The sequence below is a fragment of the Syngnathoides biaculeatus genome, unplaced genomic scaffold (genome assembly GCF_019802595.1).
Source record: "Syngnathoides biaculeatus isolate LvHL_M unplaced genomic scaffold, ASM1980259v1 ctg77_pilon_pilon_ERROPOS100405, whole genome shotgun sequence".
NCBI classification, from domain to species: domain Eukaryota; kingdom Metazoa; phylum Chordata; class Actinopteri; order Syngnathiformes; family Syngnathidae; genus Syngnathoides; species Syngnathoides biaculeatus.
In genome coordinates this window covers 74,680-95,386 of record NW_026907533.1, presented here as the reverse complement: position 1 = coordinate 95,386, position 20,707 = coordinate 74,680, and the positions used below count along the sequence as shown (strand labels likewise).

The window sequence follows — 20,707 nt, the reverse complement described above, 5'->3', positions numbered from 1 at the left end:
CTCTGAAATGCTCCCATATGTCCCAGAAATACTTCTTGAAAGTCAAAAAAACTTTCTTTCATCTTGTTCTGTGAGGAGTCGCCACAATGTGTCATTTCAGATGAACACTCATATTCGTTTGGCACAGTTTTTACACCAGATACCCTTCCTCACACAAGCCCTCTTTGGGAATAGAGGCCCCAGTGAGAAACAAACTCACAACCCTGGGTTTACCAAACCAATGCTCTCCCCACTGAGCTACGGAGCCACAATAAATAGTGTGTCACAAGTGGGATTTGAACCTACGCCTCCATTCAGAGACCATAACACCCGTTAACCGGAAGGAATTTGGTCCTTTTATTTGGCACCTTGGTCCACTCGGCCATCTTGACACTGCTTTCTTGAAAGACAACAAGTAAATATCTGCAAAACATGTGAATACTGAATCACTCCCGAAAATGATTGGTACTCAACGAATAAGGTACATTTGGTGGTGTAAACCTGGAAGTTGTTGGCCCAGTGCAGCCAGGAAGACAACCGAGCCGAGTGGGAGGGGATGAATTCATGCGAGAACTCTGCAACCTGCGATTAGATCATTTCTATCATCTGTATATCATATGCAACTATACGAAAGGAGGAATGGTAAAATTTCCAGTTTTCCATCGAGTGATAGTGCATCGGAACAGGAAATGATAGAATCTTCTCCCAGAACCCACCACTGACCTCATGATTTGAACTCATCCCAAACCAAAAGCCTGCACATTCGTTATCAGCAGGATTCAAACCTGTGCAGGGAGACCCTAATGGATTTCGAGTCCATCGCCCTAACCACTCTGCCACGACAACCTGACTGTGAGGTTACGTGTCTGCACATTTTTTTTTTAACCTGATGGTGGTCTCCATGCTTTGTACTGCTGCACGTTTTTTCCCCCTCGATTTAAAAACTTGATGATAAATTATTCATCTGGTGCACAAACACATCCTACACCGCACTAATTTTGATGCGAAGAGCGAGAAAATATTTTCACTCTCAATGCATTGCTTGTTTAAGTATCCAGTAAAACTGTATTCTTGACGTGTAAATACAAAAAAGTTTCGGGGCTTTTCCTTCCTTGTTGTGGCTTAGTATAATATTAATAAAGTGGTCTGTCTCAAAAAGGGGTGGCCAATCTGTGGCTCTTTGCCTCCTTTCGTGCGGCTCCCGTGAAGGTACGAAGCATATCAAAGTTTTGTTCATGTGCGCACTTTGCTTGCGTTCATCGTGGTAGTTGCGAGTCGGCGTTGCTTGGGTTTGGTGCAGTATTTGCATGCTTTGCTTGAGTTTATCACGCTTGTTATGGTTACTGTGACAACAAGATCAGTGTGTGTGCATGTGCGTCGATGGCTAAGTGAGACGGGACTGCGCAGCGTTGTGAGAGAAGAAAGTCGAGCAGGAGGACCTCGGCAAAGAGAAGTCCCCCCTGTGTCTCCCGTCCTTGGTCACCTTTATTCGACCAGCTCAACCCAATCTATCAAACAATTAAATTTAGTTCAAATAAATCTTTGAGTTATTTAAAAAAATGCTACATCTCAGCTTTGGTGATCAGTTAAAAGTAGTCAGAGTGGCCAAAACCTTGCATCTCATCCATCCATCCATCTCAATTAACTGTCTTTCGATCCATCCATCCATTCATTCATCGGTCCTTCCACCCGTCTGTCTGTCCATCCATCTCAATCAACTGTCTTTCTATACATCTGTCCATCCGTACATCCATCCATCCATCCATCCATCTCAATTAACTGTCTTTCTATCCATCCATCCATTCATCCCTCCACCCATCTGTCTGTCCATCCATCATCCATCCAGCCATCCATCTCAATCAACTGTCTTTCTTTCCATCTGTCCATCCGTACCTCCATCCCTCCATCCGTCCATTCATATGTCCGTCCATCCATCCATCCATCCATCTCAATTAACTGTCTTTCGATCCATCCATCCATTCATTCATCCATCTGTCTGTCTGTCCATCCATCTCAATCATTTGTCTTTCTATCCATCTGTCCATCCGTACATCCATCCCTCTATCCGTCCATCCATCCATCCATCCATCCATCTCAATTAACTCATTCCATCCATCCATCCATTCATCCCTCCATCCATCTGTGTCTGTCCATCCCTCCATCCAGCCGTCAATCTATCCATCTCATTCATCTGTCTTTCTATCCATCCATACATCCGTCCATCCATCCGTCTGTCTGTCCATCCATCTCAATCATTTGTCTTTCTATCCATCTGTCGATCCGTACATCCATCCCTCTATCCGTCCATCCATCCATCCATCCATCCATCTCAATTAACTCATTCTATCCATCCATCCATTCATCCCTCCATCCATCTGTGTCTGTCCATCCCTCCATCCAGCCGTCAATCTATCCATCTCATTCATCTGTCTTTCTATCCATCCATACATCCGTCCATCCATCCATCCATCCATCCATCCATCCATCTCAATTAACTGTCTTTCTATCCATCCATCCATTCATCCCTCCACCCATCTGTCTGTCCATCCATCATCCATCCAGCCATCCATCTCAATCAACTGTCTTTCTTTCCATCTGTCCATCCGTACCTCCATCCCTCCATCCGTCCATTCATATGTCCGTCCATCCATCCATCCATCCATCTCAATTAACTGTCTTTCGATCCATCCATCCATTCATTCATCCATCTGTCTGTCTGTCCATCCATCTCAATCATTTGTCTTTCTATCCATCTGTCCATCCGTACATCCATCCCTCTATCCGTCCATCCATCCATCCATCCATCCATCTCAATTAACTCATTCCATCCATCCATCCATTCATCCCTCCATCCATCTGTGTCTGTCCATCCCTCCATCCAGCCGTCAATCTATCCATCTCATTCATCTGTCTTTCTATCCATCCATACATCCGTCCATCCATCCGTCTGTCTGTCCATCCATCTCAATCATTTGTCTTTCTATCCATCTGTCGATCCGTACATCCATCCCTCTATCCGTCCATCCATCCATCCATCCATCCATCTCAATTAACTCATTCTATCCATCCATCCATTCATCCCTCCATCCATCTGTGTCTGTCCATCCCTCCATCCAGCCGTCAATCTATCCATCTCATTCATCTGTCTTTCTATCCATCCGTACATTCATCCCTCTATCCGTCCATCCATCCATCCATCCATCCATCCATCCATCCATCCATCTCAATTAACTGTCTTTCGATCCATCCATCCATTCATTCATCCGTCCCTCCATCCGTCTGTCTGTCCATCCATCTCAATCAACTGTCTTTTTTTCCATCTGTCCATCTGTACCTCCATCCCTCTATCTGTCCATCCATCTGTCCGTCCATCCATCCATCCATCCATCTCACTTAACTGTCTTTCGAGCCATCCATCCATTCATTCATCCATCCCTCCATCTGTCTGTCTGTCCATCCATCTCAATCAACTGTCTTTCTATCCATCCGTACATTCATCCCTCTATCATCCATCCATCCATCCATCCGTACATTCATCCCTCTATCCGTACATCCATCCATCCATGAATGACGTTTTTTGACCATGCTCTTCAGTATGAATAACAAACCCACAGTGAATGGTGTGCTTCAAAACCCTGTAAATTTCCATTCTTAAGGAGTGAAAGTCACAAAAATAAAAAACGCAAAATAACAAAAGGTGGTGAGAGTGAAGCCGTGCATTTCTTTGCACTTTGCACTTCACTGAGGATCAATCAACGATGACCTCCTCGTACTTTCCTTCGGTTCTTTAGAATGGAAGCAGACTGCCTCTTTGGTGAAATACGATTGGACAGCTCCTTCTTCAAGGCATCAGCATCAAATGACTCGTTGTGAAGAATCATTGTTGACTCAATAACACGAATTAAGGATTTTATTAAATATGTGTAATCTGGTTACGATTCTGGAAACACTTTTTTTTTTATTTATATTTGTCACAATGACGCAGCATCAAGCACAACGAACTGGCCACTGACAATAAGCCACACGAGGCTTATATCTCTGGGTTAATTGGTGTCAATGAGGTGCAGGTGAGGAGCTGCTGAGGGAGGAATCTGCGCACAGGGCAGTGACCTGGCCACGCCCCCTGACACCTGGGCGGATTACATTGACATGGAAACAAATACAGGTTGCAATATGATTGGACAAAAACAAATCCAACACATACTGGAAGTAGTGCAGCCAAAATAAATATGATAAAATTAAGAGAAGGGTTAGGGTTAGGCAGTGAAAGTATTACAAATGTAAGCATGTCTGCCTCACAGTTCTGAGGTGAGGACTGGGGTTTAAATCAGGCCTCGCCTGTATGTGACCTCTGCCATAATTAAACTTTAAAATGCTTTTTCCGTGGTGGTACAGTGGGTCAGCTGGTAAAGCGTTGGCCTCACAGTTCTCAGCACCCAAGTTCGATCCCAAGCCTACCTCTGTGGAGTTTGCATGTTCTCCCTGTGCCTGCATGTGTGTCTTCCGGGCACTCCGGTTTCCTCCCACATCCCAAAAACATGCAACATTAATTGGATACACTAAATTCTCCTGAGGTGTGATTGTGGGTGCGCGTGTTTGTCTTTATGTGCCCTGCGATTGGCTGGCAACCAGTTCAAGGGTGTACCCCACCTCCAGCCTGTTGAGAGCTGGGATAGGCTCCAGCACTCCCCGCGACCCTCGTAAGGATAATCTGCGAAGAAAATAGATGGATAGATGCTTTCTGTTTGTTTTTTTTCATACATTCTTCTAACTTAGAAACAGATAAACAAAGGATGGAAATGAACTTGCTGGGTGAAGAGGAAAAGGCACTGATGATGCTATTATCAAGTTCAAACTAACAAAGGGATGCTAATGGAAGCACCATCATGAAAAATGCAGTGCACATTTCTTTTGAAATGTTCTGTTTTCCAGAATCGGACCTTGAGCCCTGGGACACCCCGTTTTGGCCAGCATGCAGGCTGCAGAGTTGACATTGATGATACATTGCATCCATTCTGGTACTGTTATGTTGAATTAGTGATATGCGATTAAGGAAAATACGCACACGCACACAAAAGGGCTCAGTGCTAAATGACTCTTGATCCACTGTGCTAACAATTAATAGCAAAGGCATTTTGCCATTGGCTGTCTCATCCCGCCTTGAATTATTTTGCGAGAAATGAGATTCCAAAATCCAATTCCTGCCTCTCCGGTTCAGTGTTGAGAGGGCACTGAATTTATAAATTTGACGTCTGTAAAAAACAGCAGAAATAGGAGTGGAAGGGTTCTTTCATACTTTGAAATATTTTGCATCAAAGTAACAGTATTTTGTTTTCATGAACATGGATGCGCATAAAGTTCACTCTCCACATTTTACTCACCAAAGGAAACCCACTTTCACTGAAAGAGTGACTCTGGTGGGACTTGAACCCACAATCTTTGAATTACTACACTTTTAAGAAGACCAATGCACTGTCCATTGTTTTTGGGAGGTTAGGAGTCGCCCACCTGTGAGACTGTAATTCCCAGGAACTTGAAGGTCTCGACGGTTGACAAGACAGTTGGACAACGTGAGGGGCAGCTCAGGCGAAGGATGCGATCATCTCAATAGTGTTGAACGTGTCTAGCTCAGGGGTCGGGAACCTTTTCGACTGAGAGAAGCATAAAGGCCAAATATTTTAAAATGTAATTTCAATAGAGCCATACAGTATTTTGAAAACTAAGTACAAGTGTATTTGCGCATTTTTGTAAGACCAACACTTTTCAAGTACAATAAGTCTCTGAATTATTTTAAATAATATTGTTACGCTGTTGCTGACCAATGATAACAAAAGTACTTTGTCCCATTAATGTGACAGCTTGTGCTGCTCGGTTTTGCTGATGGTTTTGGAGTTCATACATCGTCAGATTAAGCTTCATGCAAGCATTAAGACTTCCATTCGTTCATCATGAACGTAATTAAATTTGATTTGCCATCATGCTGGTACGACGGGTGAACCGTTCTTGCCGACAAAGGCATGTCTTTCACTCATTTGATTATCTTGTCTTTATGCGAAGTTGGCAAAATGTATATCGGCAACGTCGAGTACGAACGCTTTGGCAAACTCCCCGTCTGTGAATTTCAACACGCAGCAGAAGCCTCCCTCTCAACAAAGGTTGTCCATTCTTGGTGAAAACTTTGCTCCTCCTCATCTTTTTTTCTTTGAGTGACCTTTGACAAAAGCATTTCCATGATTAGTTGTTTCGACACGATCGGTGTTAGACCCTTCTGCACCTGTGGACAATGACTACCACACATAACTACAGCAACCCCACTAGGAAAAACTTCCTCTGCATGCTAGAACACACATGTACAGTGTGTCGTAACAAGGCCATAAGCCATATGCAACCACCAAAAGAGCCAGGTATGGCTCGCGAGCCATAGGTTTCCGACCCCTGGCTTATAAGAGTGGCCTAATTAGCGTCAACGAGCTCCAGGTGAGGAGCTGGGGAGGAGGCCACAGGGCAGTGGCCTGGCCACGCCCCTGACGGCCTACATGGAAGGACAAAGTTACTTATGACCTGCAGAATTAAAAAAGTTCTAAAAGTGTGCCCAAAAGTAAAAATGTCCTAAATAAATATTTTCATACATCAAAAAATGAAGGAATACAGAGTCCCGTAAAGATTTGCCTCATCTTTGTACTTGAGCAAGAGCTTCGAGCCAAAGGTCAAAGGTGAACTTTAGTGGGTCAAATTCCTCAATTGAAGAACGACGGCTCACCTCCACATGACAAATTCAAACAGTGTTGATTGGAAGAGAAATTCACCCAGACTTTGTTCTGTTCATGTACTCAAAAGTAAAAAGTATTCAAAAATGGAACAAAGTACTGTCTAAAACTGACCTAAATAAACTTCCCTCTCTTTTTTTTTTTTTTTTTTTTACCAGGAGATCAAAGTCTGGCGTTGGTTTTATTGGGGTCATTCTCAGAATAGCAGCTGCCGAGTGACAGGAATATCATTTATCCACAACAAAATCAGCAAAAGAATTTTCTTAACTGGACCCATTACTTGGAAATGTACACCAACTGAATCAACATCAACCGATAATTTGGGTATCATATTATTGTTAAATCAGAAACTTCAAACAAATTGACATAACACAGAACAGTACACGATCCCCACACTTCTCGAAAGAACTAGATAGATAGATAGATTGATAGATAGATAGATAGATAGATAGATAGATAGATAGATAGATAGATAGATAGATAGATAGATAGATATAGATAGATAGATAGATAGATAGATCGATAGATCGATAGATAGATAGATAGATAGATAGATAGATAGATATAGATAGATAGATAGATAGATAGATAGATAGATAGATAGATAGATAGATAGATAGATACAGTAACAAAATGCTTGCACATGTAGAAGGTTTAGAAACCGCCTTGAGTCAAAAATTAAAAATACACATTTTTTTAAGCCTAGTACTTTCTGACAGTGACTGACACTTTTCATTGTGATGTTATTTGGCGAAGTAGTCAGTAGACGGCACTCCTGAGCCGCTCCCTCTGAATTGACCCCTCCGTACAGGGCACTTAACCACGCCTCCTGAAGTGACATCACGCCACGTTCGCTGACGTCAGACAAACAATTAGCAAAAATATCGGCGCAGCAAGAAAAGAATAGAGCGAAACTGTCCGATTTACCAGCTGATTTCTCACTCACATTCTTAGCTAACAGTGAAATATCGTTTAAAAGCAGACAGCAGGGCTTCACGTATTTCAGTGAGGGGTATTTCAATGGTATTTCCGTGCATATCGACGGAGAAACCATTGATATTAGCGCGAGATCTTTCCAGAGTCAGAGGGAGACCGAGAAGCCACATAATATAATATATTATAACCCAAAGACGAATTTGTTATTGACAGTTTCCTATTTTCGTGTTACCTATCACACTTGTGTGCAGAATCTGTATGTGTATCTGTATAGCCGTTTGTGAACCACCGTATGAAGAAAAAGAAGGAGAGGCTTGATTTACGAGTTGTTTCACTCGTTTTCTTTGTGTAACGTCACGCGCTCCCCTCAACAATTATTCTTGAATTAGTGCCGAACCTACGTAAGTCCCGACCGAGTACGACAATCACTACTTTAGTGTCCTCAAACATCCTTCCTTCAGTCTTGGTGTCTCGGTGCACGTCGAAGGCTTTTAGGACTGCTAGTCCGGTTTAGCTTAGCTCACCGCCGAACAGAGACACGTTTGTGCAGTCAGATCATCACAAAATATCGCTCAACACAGATCAAGTGTGACAATCATTCACACGTAGCTATATTATGCAAGCGAAGAACTGCTAATTCATTTATACGAGACATGTATTGAAAATCAAATATAGGACTTACCTTCGTGCAAACATATCTGTTCCGGTTGATGGATTCAGTTGATCATGCGGTCTTCCACAAAGTTTTATCCATCAAAGACATTTTTCGTACTGGGTCTTCGGTTTTGGAAAGGGTACGAATTGAACTCCACCAACTAGCCTTTCAGGATACCTGTCGTCACTATTATAAAGTCTGTGACTACACCTCTTAGCCATATCTTTTGTTAAAGAACCCAAATACGCAATAAAATGCCACAAAAGCTATACTGGACCATCCAGCGTTGTCTGAGAAAACTGCGGGTCGAAAAAAGGGGCGTGGTTTATGCAGATCTCTGGCCTCTTATTGGTCAGTGATGCGGATTGCGCATTTTCTACGGAGGGGTCAATTGAAGCGTGAGGAAGGTCGAGCCTCTGCCCACACATGAGCGAGACATACGGGCTCATTTCTGTTCCTCACTGTTCACAGTTCACAGATCCACAGTGCCTACCACCTGTGGATCACTTGTGCCGACTCAGATTCTTCCAGGTCTGAGGCCGGTAACAAAAACTCATGCACAGTGACGCAGTCTCAAGAGCAACCAACAAGCCACTGACAACGGAACACACAAGGCTTCTATGCCCTGGCCTAATTGGCGTCAATGAGGTGCAAGTGAGGAGCTGCTGCCATCCAGGATTAGCAGGAGTGGATACTCATGTTAGACTCATGTTACTGCACACTTGCATTGCGAAAAGCGTGAAGCAGGGGAAAAACAGAGAAGGTCCAGAGTTTGGGATCACTCAACAGGTCTGGTCCTTCCTTCTTCAACAAACAAAATGGAAGTACGTTGATTGTACATATTGGGACAATCAGTTTGCTCAACTATACACATCCATCCATCCATTTTCTTAGCCGCTTATCCTCACGAGGGGCACAGGGTATCTATCTATCTATCTATCTATCTATCTATCTATCTATCTATCTATCTATCTATCTATCTATCTATCTATCTATCTATCTATCTATCTATCTATCTATCTATCTATCTATCTATCTATCTATCTATCTATCTATCTATGAAGGTTGTAAACTGACGCACACCCACAGCCTGGCCACTTAAGACTCAACACACAAAGCTTAATTACAAGACATAATTAACAAACAAGGTGCAGGTGAGTGGCATGACCACACTCCTGACAAACGCTTTTGTTTTAAATGGTTGACGAAGCAAGATCACAGTTTTAATGAGGCGGGTATGATAGTAATAACACGTTATATTTCTGGAGAGAAAAAGAAGGATACTATTATGTCATTCTAACCCAGCTGCTATAAGGTACATACACAGAATGATCATTGTTCTAAACAGTTGATTTTTAATGGGGTAGTGCCAAATAAAAACAAATGTTCACACTTATGTCACTTACGTTACCTACATTCAAAAGCCTTAAGGCAGACTACACACATCAGTGGGCTAAAAATAAAAAAATACAGAAAAATGGCAACATAACATGTCCTTTGGATGGGGGATAATGGAGCAGTCTTGTGTCATTTTTATTATGGATCATTACAGCGGTTTTAATTTCGTAATTTTTACGGGTGTCCTCTCCTCAGCGCACTTTGTCTGGAAGAGAGAGACATCACGGAGTTAATTCAATTCTCATTACTTTGCTCCTTCTGCAGAGGAGCGCGACACATCATTGTGAGCAATTACTCAAACGTTTGGTTCGTGTATCTCCCTCATTACAGCGTTCGTGTGCCACTTTAGTCAAGTCTTGTTTTGTTCATATTCCAAGTTTTGCCTCATAGCTATTGGACCTCGTTCCAGAATTTTTGGACTTTGCGTTTTTGCCACGTGTTTCATTCCTTTCACATTTGAAATTCACAGTTATTCAGGTAAAAGAAAATTCTGAACTAAAACACTCAAATGTCATTCTGTTTTTGTGTTTTATTCATTCAATTAAAGTGTAATTGTAAATTGACAAATAACTGCACACAAATCCAGGCTGGCATTTTGAGGCTCAGCTCTTAAAGGGTTAATTCAATGCCAAAATACTCCCTAAATAAAGTGACAAATGTACTGGTATTCCCTAAGGTTACATTATTCCTGTTAAAGCAAATAACATGAATTTCTTCATGATGGTGTAGTCTGCTCGCATCTTGTCAGTGAAGCGTGAGAAAGAAACAAGCTGAACCAATAAGAACCCAGACCTTTTCCTCCTCTGAGAAAAATGATGTGCAGTGCACTATGGAACACATTTTTGGAGTTTGTTTTCAACATGACGTGGACATCACAAGTTTTTTGAGGACTATTTGAAAGCCCTGTATAACCAAGTGAGGAAACTGAGAAGAGATTCACATTTCCAATGTCACCCATGCTGCCCACCATTTTCTAAATCTTGTCATGGACACACTTGCATTCAGTCACTAGATTGGATCAGGATGTTGAGTAGATGTCAATGACTGTGCGTTCAGACAACAAATCGGTGTAAGGCAGTTTCAAGGACTTTTGAAGATGGATTTGTGGTCCTTGTGGGTTAGATTCTGTTTGGAACAAGTTCTTATTGCTCTTTTGAGGTAATCCAATTGTCACAAGGACTCAGGGTCAAGTTCAGGATTTGTGGAGCACCAACGTGTCAACCAAGTTCAGAGAATTTGACGTGCGTATTGTGGTGTGAACCTGTGAGGTAGCAAAGCTCTGGGATGAGCAAAGCTGGTCCAGGAGGTGTTTGACCTCAAGCAAGCCTCTTCACGCGGCTGACCAGGAGAACTTGATTGCTGTCTTGGATTTCCACACCGTATCTCTAAAAAACAATTCGTACACATTCGATGGCTAACAGATTGAAAAACAAACACCAACCTCCAAGAGTATTGAAAGACAATTCTTACAACTGTACTATGAGATGGATTACAACACCAGTCACTCATATTTGACGAGCGCGTTGGCACCCGTGCGCCATCGCACTCGCAAATCTGCAGTCGAAAATTTGTTATGGGTAGAAAAAAAGATATTGAAAGAAGTCACTTATTTTGTGTAGTCTCGAGATTAATTTACATGTTTATTTAATAAACGTTAACAAGCCTTCTTCAAAACAATCAGTATTCACCCGAAAACAGGAAATGCAATTTAACCATACTGAGAATGCATGGATGTTCGGCCCAAAGCGCTTATTCAGAGCTGTTTCACATACTGCGAGCGCATTCACGACGAAAGTCATCAACATCATGAGCCATGTCAAAGGAAATTCAGTTACACCAGGGGTGCTCAATGCGTGGATCGCTACGCAGTGTGACGGCGTGCCCCCCCCCGCCCCCCAAAAAACGTTAGACTACGATCTACCTCGTCACTTGATTCAAGTGTGGCCAATATGTCAAGCGCATGCACATAAAGGTGCGTTCGAGCAAGCCAGCCTCCTATTTACGGCAGTCCCCCGATGCAATCCCCCCACCCCCTCTCCCACAACAATACATCATGATTGGCGAGAGGAATGTTTGTTACAATGTATCGCGAGCTTGTTGCCACGAGCGCCGATTATGTTTAAAAAAAACTTTCACCATTTTCAAAACGTTGCAAGTATAGACCGTTCATGTTTATTCCCTGACAGGCCAGTGCATTTAACTTTTCTTCAGATAGTTTGTCTGATCAAGAATTTTCATTGATAAAAAAATTTAAATACCGTTTAATATCATGCTCTACTAATAGCAGTTGAAATTGGAAATTATCATTTTTGAATTTGAAAATTTTATTTCTATTTTAGTTATGAATTTGTTTATTTTATTTTTAATCTACAGTTATGTTATATCAATCCAGCAAGTTATTTTAAGGTCTTGAGATTCCATCCCTAATCACACCCGAAACTTTATCTGTGAGCATGACTGACCACACCCATACATTTTTCAAATGTGAGCGACTGCTTGAAGTGCATCGCTAATGCTCTCAACGGCCAATGCAACGTTAACAGTCAATGTGACTAATCAATTTTTCTCCCTTTCAGGAGTTCGAGACTTGTCGTCGTGGCAACCAACAGTTTTGTAGTAGTTCTTGAAGGACATGTCTGTGTCCTCCCTTGTAAACGTGTTGCAGGGTGTTTGATCCCAAGCAATGTCATCTATCCTGTAGGTTTTGTTGTTGTACCTAACATTGACAAACGCACAAAAAACTGTGAACAAACAAACAAATGTATGTCATTCGGGTTAGCTTAGGGTTAAAGTGCTTCTTACTTAGTGAGAACAATGAGTCCAACAAGCTCCTTGGCACAGACATCAGTGAAGGAATGAGGTCCACACCTCTGCCTCAGGTTGATCATAAAGTCCAGAACAGTCTCACTACGCCGCACTTTGTGGCTCACATCAATACACAGCATGCTGGCTGACTCGTACTCCAAGATGCCTGTTGTGTAGCCTGGCCATATAGTCAATCTGGGAGGGAAATAATTCTGAATCATGCACATATTAAACATTTGGGAAGAGCTCAAATATAATCCACTACTGAACTAGGTTTGTTCTGTTCTTGTAACTCAGAAAAAAAAGTTCATACAAGAACTCAGTTCTTGCAAAACATGTTAATCTACATTTAAGATCCTTTGCGAATTGTATTGTTAGCTTCAGAGCAATAAATAAAAAATAAATGAATAAAAATTTGACCTGTGCTGCAGGATGCTGAGTGGATCTTTGGCATCCAAATAATTGCATCCAATCTGTTGCATGCCGAGGAGTCGCAGAATCCTTCAGAAAACATCAAAAACAATGTCATAATTGGACAAATGCATCTGACATAAACCGTAAAACCACATTTGAAAAAATGTTCAATCATAGCGAACCACACAGCACATGGGAACCCCAATGCTGACCTGAATATAATGTTGTACAACTGCAGGCAAACTGGTGACATTGGAGGCAGTTCATTCGTCAGGGTCACAATGATCTCCACTTTCTCACCATCACTTGTCAAACTTTGCAGCACAGTCACCTGAACACATGGCACACATTGTGCCCGTTCATTTTCATGTGCTCTATCCGAGCCCAAATTGTCAATGTTGTCAATGTGTGAAGGCACCTTGTGAGGAAGTCTTTGCGGCATAAAGAGTATCCCTCCATCGAAGGAGTGAACATTGCCCAGAGTTCGCTCGTGCTGGAACAGGAGGGCCGATCGAAGGCGACGGGACTCCATTGGTGGGTTGAAGTCCACGTGGTATTGGTATAGAACCCATTGAGGGCGGGACAGGATACGAAAGAAGTTGACAGACAACTGAATAGGAGAGCCACTTGTTCCTGAAAACATATCAGCAGAGGATTAATTATTTACCCAACCACTAGTTGCAGCCATTGTATCTATATTTTTTAAATGAAGACTGGAACAGAATGTTTGTGAGCGTTTAGAGGAGCGTACCAGACTTTGAAGCTTTGACATGCTCAATCGTCTGTCGGGTGTTAACGCCGGCTTCATTGAGGTCTATTCTGCGTCCGCCTCTTTCTCCTATACTCACTTGTTGAAATCCAGCAGAGATCTCAAGAACCACTAGAATAGCAGTCAGATACAAGGACCAGCAGTTGACGAAGTTCAAAGTACACCACTGCACTCAGCATATTGACACGCAGACATGGCTTGAACAATTTGAAGTGAGTAATATTACAAAAATATGACAACATACCTTCTTCAGAATAAGCTACTAGGGCAGTTTTCTGCCGCCCTCGGCCAACCAGCCCGGCCTCTGCTTGTTCTGAAACCTTTGGTGCTGGCTCTCGAGCCTGAATCATGCAAGAGTATGAGGATTACAAGTTGCAAGTCCCCTGATACATGTCATGGTTGTCTAATTTTAACTATTTTCAAATATTTTCTATGGGGCTGCACATTCCGCAGAATGAGAAGTATCAAGCAGATTTGTTGGCCTACTCTCGCTCTTCCAAATTCGACCATTTGGTTCTGCCACATTTGAACTCAAGATGACTCCACATGTGAAATGACTATTCAGCATCTAGATTCTGGCTAGTCCACATTTGAGGTTTTAGCGATTGGCCCTTTGAACTTTGAAAATACCACATTTCAAGTTGCTTACCCCAGGTGCAGCAGTCTCCTGGCCACGCGCTCTGCCTCGTGATCGCGCACGTGCTCGGCTTGCCATTTTCTCCTCGATGCTCTTTCTTTTCAGCGTATAAACATGCAAAGTAAACACAACAGACCAAATCTCAAATGAGGTCAGTGTATTAAAATTACAATTACGCCAATATTCATCCATCCATTTTCTTAGCCGCTTATCGTTCGATGCATTTGTCTTGCAGTAGGTCACACTTGTTCATTTTACCAGGGTTCATACACTTCCAGAGAATCAAAATTCCATTAATTTTCCATGACTTTCCAAGTATTAAATACAAAATTCCATGACTCATATCGGATTGACTGATTGTGGTAGACAGCAATATTTCAGCTATATGATTGTGTGTTTTCACTTAAATAATAAGTGCCAAAGCTTATCAATGTAGTAGGCGCATCATAATGATATTTATGTTAAAATAACATTATAATTAATTTTCATATATATAATATTAATACTACTAATTATTTATTTATATAAATACAGAATTAGCTATTTCAATCTGTGTCTTTCATTCCTCGCATCATTGTGCCAAGGTGGAATTTCATTCATCTATCATCTCATCTACGTATTTTCTATTTGGCTTCAGACCTGATCTCATCTCAAAAAAATTGACAAATATGCTTGTCAATTGCTTCATTTCTTTTCTTTAACATTAGAAATATACCCGGCATTCATGAAAGCAACAGAATTTTTTTTTTTTAAATTTACTTTTACCATTATTCTCGAGCGCAAACACAGCAAGCATGTCTAACTTTGCTCTACGCTACCCAGACCGTGTGGGTGGGCGGTGTTTGTAATGAGTGTAACCCTTTAAGAGCTGAAGGTAGGTGGAGTCAGGTAAACTATCAGGAGACTCTGTGCTTGTGTTGAAAAAAAAAGGGCTGTGGTTCACTGCTGGATTGGTTTCATGTGCGCTGAGAATGTCGTAATGTCGTATTTGTCGTATTTCTACTCGTAACAAATTTTACGCGCGTGATTTTTCGTGCTCGACTGTGCAGATTTGAGAGTGTGATCTCGCCAGTCAAGTCACAGTGACTGAAAATTCCATGACATTCCCTGACCCAAGCCAAATATTTTTTTATTTACCGGACTTTCCAAGACCTGGAAAAGGCAACGTTTCTTTCCATGATATTCCAGAAATTCCCTGACCCGTACGAACCCTGTTTTACGTTCAAGCATGCCACCTGTTCCCTATGCTAGGTTGCTAGCCTGAATTTACAAGACCAGGCCGCATTTTCCTCCATCTGCATTCACTGACAATGAGTCCAATTATTTTTCGAAGCCGACACCCTATTTCGAACTATTGCAGCGGATAACAAATACTGTGCGCTTATTCTCGAAAGTTATGAGACATTTAACGCATTTTAACTTACACAAAAAGAAGGAAGTTTCTGGGTGATGAACGAGCCAAGACGTTTATAAATAGCTACGTACTGTGGAGTATAAAGCTTTTGTATCAATATTTCATTTGAAATGAAAATTGTTTTTTTGGAGACTACAAATTTTAAAAAGTACACATCCAAAATAAATTCTTGAGTAATTAAGTGTAGTATGGTGGCCGACTGGTGATCCGCCCTACACTTCTGAGGACCGGGCTTCACATCCCGGCCTCGCTTGTGAGGCCTGTGCGGGTTTTCAGCTCTCCAAGTGCCCTGCGATTTCTTGGTGACAAATTCATAAATAATGGACAACAAATAATCCTTAGAGGACATGATGCATTTTTTTCAAATAGTAATGCAAGCACATTCAAAGCATTTTCTTGAAGAAATAGCCATAGAATTGGGCTTCTCGACCGCTTGATGGCGCCATAGAGCAAATGTCAACAACAAGTGTCTAATTAATGTTGCATGCTTTTGGAATGCGGGAGGAAACCGGAGTCCCCGGAGAAATCCCACACAGGCACGGGGAGAACATGGAAACTCCACACAGGCAGGTCGGGGATTGAACCCAGGACCGCAGAACTGTGCTTTACCAACAATGCTTTACCAACTGAGCCACCGTTCCACCAATCTTTGATAAATAACACTTGTTAAAACAGTGAGTATGACTCAATTTGCTTGTACATTATATCAAATCCATTTTCCCAATCAAAAAGAAATGAATGTCTTTCAACCATTGAGAACCTTCTATGAACAAAATGCTTTCAACTTCAAGCAAATGTGGCCCAAGCAAAATGACCAAAGTGAAAAACTGCAAAGCTGAGGGATCACGAGCAGCTCCAATGTCAGATAGTGATGACATGATGTCACACTCTCCTCACTGATGATGACATGAAAAAAGTCCAAACGTGATATTACATGTCACACTGACGTCAACGATGGAAATTTTCTCTGTGAGGGAAAACTTAAGAAAAAGCAAATGAAATGAGAAGACTCACTGAAGAGAAACCTTTTCCCTGCTCAGTTTGTGGTCAGATTCTCTCCTCCGTATAGTTCTGATAAACACAACACGGGGTGTGTAGCCCACATATACTCACATACAGTGTAGAGATTGTATCACATATTGTTTTCTAGTATCTGTTTATGCATCATCCTGTGTTATGTATTGTTTTGTTTTGTTTTGTTTTGTTTTTTATAAGGCTGGATTGTCAGATCCTGATCATCTTGTCTCGATCGTGGTCTTGATAGTGGTGTGTATTGTTCTAGATTGGATTGTTTTGTCAAATTGTCTTGTAAAGTTTTTAGTGTCTTGCATATTCTTGTTGGTGCGTTTTCTTCTCATGTTTGATTGTCGTACCGTCGCTGAATTGTGTTGTGTCGCCTTGATGCTGCTGTATTTGTATTTATATTTTCTGGATTTTATCATGCAAATATACAGTAATGCTAAAATGTATTTGTTGATACTGCATTATAACAGGCAAATCTTCTCCCAGACCACAGGACTGACCTGACCCCAAACCAGTCTTATGATTGCATTGTTGGAACAATTCAAACCTACACAGGGAGACGCCAATGGATTTCAAGCCCATCACCTTAACCACTCGGCCACAACAAGCACTTCTGTTGTAGCTTTTTTTCATTTTCTGACTTGTGCACATTTGCAAACATGCATGACAAACTTATGGGGAACTCATGTGGTGAATAAAACGGTTTACAGTTCAAAACCAGCAACTCTAAAAGCAGGCTGCAGTGAGTGCTGAGCTGTATAACATCCATGCATCATTTCTCGTTGCTATAAGAGCATATTCCAGCGCCTTTCGTTTTCTGTGTTAGCTCAGCGACACAGTCCGCGCAATGGAGGTTGAAGACAGGGAGCATCATGGCGGCGTCAGACACTCATCCACAAAGCTAAGTCTCCATGAAGCACAGAGCTGCAGAACCTCCAAAGTTTTGTTCAGAAACTGCATGGATTCAGGGTTTTGATCATCTCATGGGCAAAAAAAAAACCCTCCCCTCAAAAATGGGACAAAATTGCCCACTCCTGACTTGTAAGACAAATAACTGTGCAAGCTTTGTTGACACGGATTCACCAGTCGGGCATGTCAGTGACTTGTGTTGGTTGCCGATATACCCTCGTTTTGAGGTTACACCTCTAAAGAAGCTTGTTGTCACTGACTCTGTGGCGCAACGGTAGCGTGTTTGACTCCAGATCAGAACATTGTCTGTTCAAATCACGTTAGGGTCATTTCTTTAGCATTCTGATGGATGTAAAAGGTTCTGCTTTAAAGTCACATGCCATTCCTCGGGAAAAGACATACTATGTGGCAGGAGCTGACTTCTCGTGCAGTTGACTGACTTCTGCTTTTGTCAGGAATGTTTCATTTGTCACTGAGGTGTAAACTTGAAGTTATTGGGTGAAAATCCAAATGTCCACTTCTTCCAAATTTGTCGTCATTCAAAATTTCACAATTGATGTTTGTATTCGTGAAGGAGCTGCTGAAAATAGCCGAGAAACTTTACCATTGCTCAGTCAGAAACGACCCCAATGTGAACTAAGAAACTTGAGGGTCCGACATGCACCACAGAGGTGACTTTTCAAGAGCTTTGTCCTGGGACCAAGAACAGTGGAAGGTTCCTCAAGCAGAGCTACAGGAGACGTGAGTGTCAGAAGTAAAACATTACTGACAATCAGGAATTAAACTAAAATGATCGAGTGCACCGGGTAGGCACAAATCCTTTGATCCGAATAGTTCTCAATCATACGCATTTTACAACTGGAACGAATGATGAATATTGAATTGTCTAAAGAACGAAGAGGAAGCAGGAAGACATGGGAGTGTAGCTCAGTGGTGAAGCATTTGACTGCAGGTTAAGAGGTCTCTTGTTCAACTCTTGATGGCCCCTTCCTGTTGTTCTGTTCAAAGACTGCATGAATTTAGGCTTTTGGTCATCTCATGAGCAAAAAAAAGCCTCCCCTAAAAGATGGGAGAAAATTGCCCAGTCCTCACTTGAATGACAAATACAGTGCAAGCTTTTTGACACTGATTCACTGGTCGGGCCTCTGAGAGACTTGTCTTAGTTGCCAATTATATACCCTACTATTGAGTTTATGTAATGGTGTGATGTTGTTGCGCTATAATTGGAACCGGCTGTAGAAGTGCACTTTTATTTTGAAAGTTAGCACTTTCTCTGTCATTTATTTATTTATTGTGTGGTAAAAATGTTCATTGTAGGGGGAAAATGTTTTGTCCATTCATTCATCCATCCATCCATTTTCTTTGTTGCTTATCCTCACGAGGGTTACGGGGCGTGCTGGAGCCTACTCCAGCTGTCAACGGGCAGGAGGCAGAGAACACCTTGAACTGATTGCCAGCCACTCTCAGGGCACATCGAGACAGACAACAGTCACACTCCCAATCACACCAAGGGGCATTTTAGGATGCCACCATGTGTCCAATTAATGTTGCATGTTTTTTGGGGATGCGGGAGGAAAAGCCACGCAAGCACGGGGAGAACATGCGAACTCTACACAGGTGGTTCGTGGATTGAACCTGGAACCTCAGAACTGTGAGGCCTGCGCTTTCCACCTGAACCACTATGCCACCCATACCACTTCTAGAAACACCAATATTTGAATCAGAGCAGCCAAAGACCTGGGTAAATATTTTCACATGAAAACTGAAACTCTTGTGTGCATTTGTGTGTGCATTTGTGTCTGTCTGTGTTTGCATGCTTTTTTGCACGTGTGCATGTGTGTGTGTGTGTGTGTGTGTGTGTGTGTCCGTATGCGTGTAAGTGAAAAGAGGATGATGTGTGTGTGCATTTATACACTCCATCTCCGTGGTAATAGGGATGCTGTCAAATTAAGTTGAAGTAGCATTAAACAGCGAAGGTACCACAAGATGTATGTGTGTCACAGATTCCATGCCCGGCTAGCTCAGTCCGTAAAGCATGAGACTCTTAATCTCAGGGTCGTGGGTTCGAGCTCTATGTTGGGTGACTGACTTTTGGAGTAGATGACATTTATCAAATGATTCACCGGATATCCAAATCTACCCACTGGGAGTGTTTTGATTGAGCTTCTCAGCCATCCACCTCTCGGTAATATGCGAAAGTTGAACTGAGGCAACTGGAACTGATTGGATCCGTTATAGAACTGACATCTTCACCCAAGCATTGTCATTATACATGATGCACAGCGACATTCTTCTTCCTCGTGTACCTTGCACCACCCCCCTCTGCTCTTAAAGGGGTACACTCTTAATTACAATTCTTACAATCCTTAGGCAGCGTGGTTATGTGCCGCCCACCATCAGATATTTTTAGAAACATTTAAAAACATGCCTCGTTTGGCAAGCATTGTTGGCAAGCGCACATAAGTGGGGAGAAATGAAAAAAATTAAACCTGCAGACCAGGTGATTGTGAAAAGTTGGAACACACTTCCCGTCACATACCACAAACTGCGGTGTGTGAGTATTGCTGTACTGAGAATGTTTGGCTCGACCAATGAAAAGTCCAATATGAAAAGTCTCACATTTAAAAAAAACATTAAGACCAACCTACGTTCACCCATAATGGATGGAAGTCTCAAAGGCTGCATGAAGTTGAATTCAATGAAGCATGAAACAGATGACAAAGCCATCATCAAAGAAGTCACATTAATGGTAAGAAGTACTTTTGTCATTATTGATTAGCAATATCATAATAATATTTATTTAAATTTAGAGACTTATGGTACTCTAAAAGTGTTGGTTTTACATAAAATGCATTAATACACATATATTTAGTTTTCAAAATATTGTATGGCTCTTTTGGAATTGCATTTTAAAATCAGAACTCTCCTCTCAGTCCTCTTGAGGCTAAAAAAAAAAGAGGAAAGCCCCCAAATTCAGACAGCTAAAATGAATCAAGAATAT

The 20,707-nt window shown here is 41.9% G+C and overlaps 1 protein-coding gene and 1 non-coding gene across 2 annotated transcripts; both read right to left on the bottom strand.

The window, feature by feature from the left end:
- Window positions 1–743: 743 nt before the first annotated feature.
- trnas-cga (transfer RNA serine (anticodon CGA)) lies at window positions 744–825 on the bottom strand. The gene has a single exon. It is a non-coding gene; the product is annotated as a tRNA-Ser (tRNA).
- An 11,404-nt stretch (window positions 826–12,229) lies between these two features.
- LOC133497310 (piwi-like protein 1) lies at window positions 12,230–15,834 on the bottom strand. The gene is made up of 9 exons (XM_061813354.1): window positions 15,785–15,834; window positions 14,373–14,457; window positions 13,968–14,064; window positions 13,706–13,834; window positions 13,373–13,587; window positions 13,167–13,285; window positions 12,961–13,041; window positions 12,538–12,735; window positions 12,230–12,451 (listed from the first exon to the last, which is right to left on the bottom strand). The coding sequence occupies exons 2-9, from the start codon at window positions 14,436–14,438 to the stop codon at window positions 12,292–12,294; spliced, it is 1,065 nt and encodes a 354-aa protein (XP_061669338.1). The 5' UTR covers window positions 14,439–14,457; window positions 15,785–15,834; the 3' UTR covers window positions 12,230–12,291.
- Window positions 15,835–20,707: the final 4,873 nt, after the last annotated feature.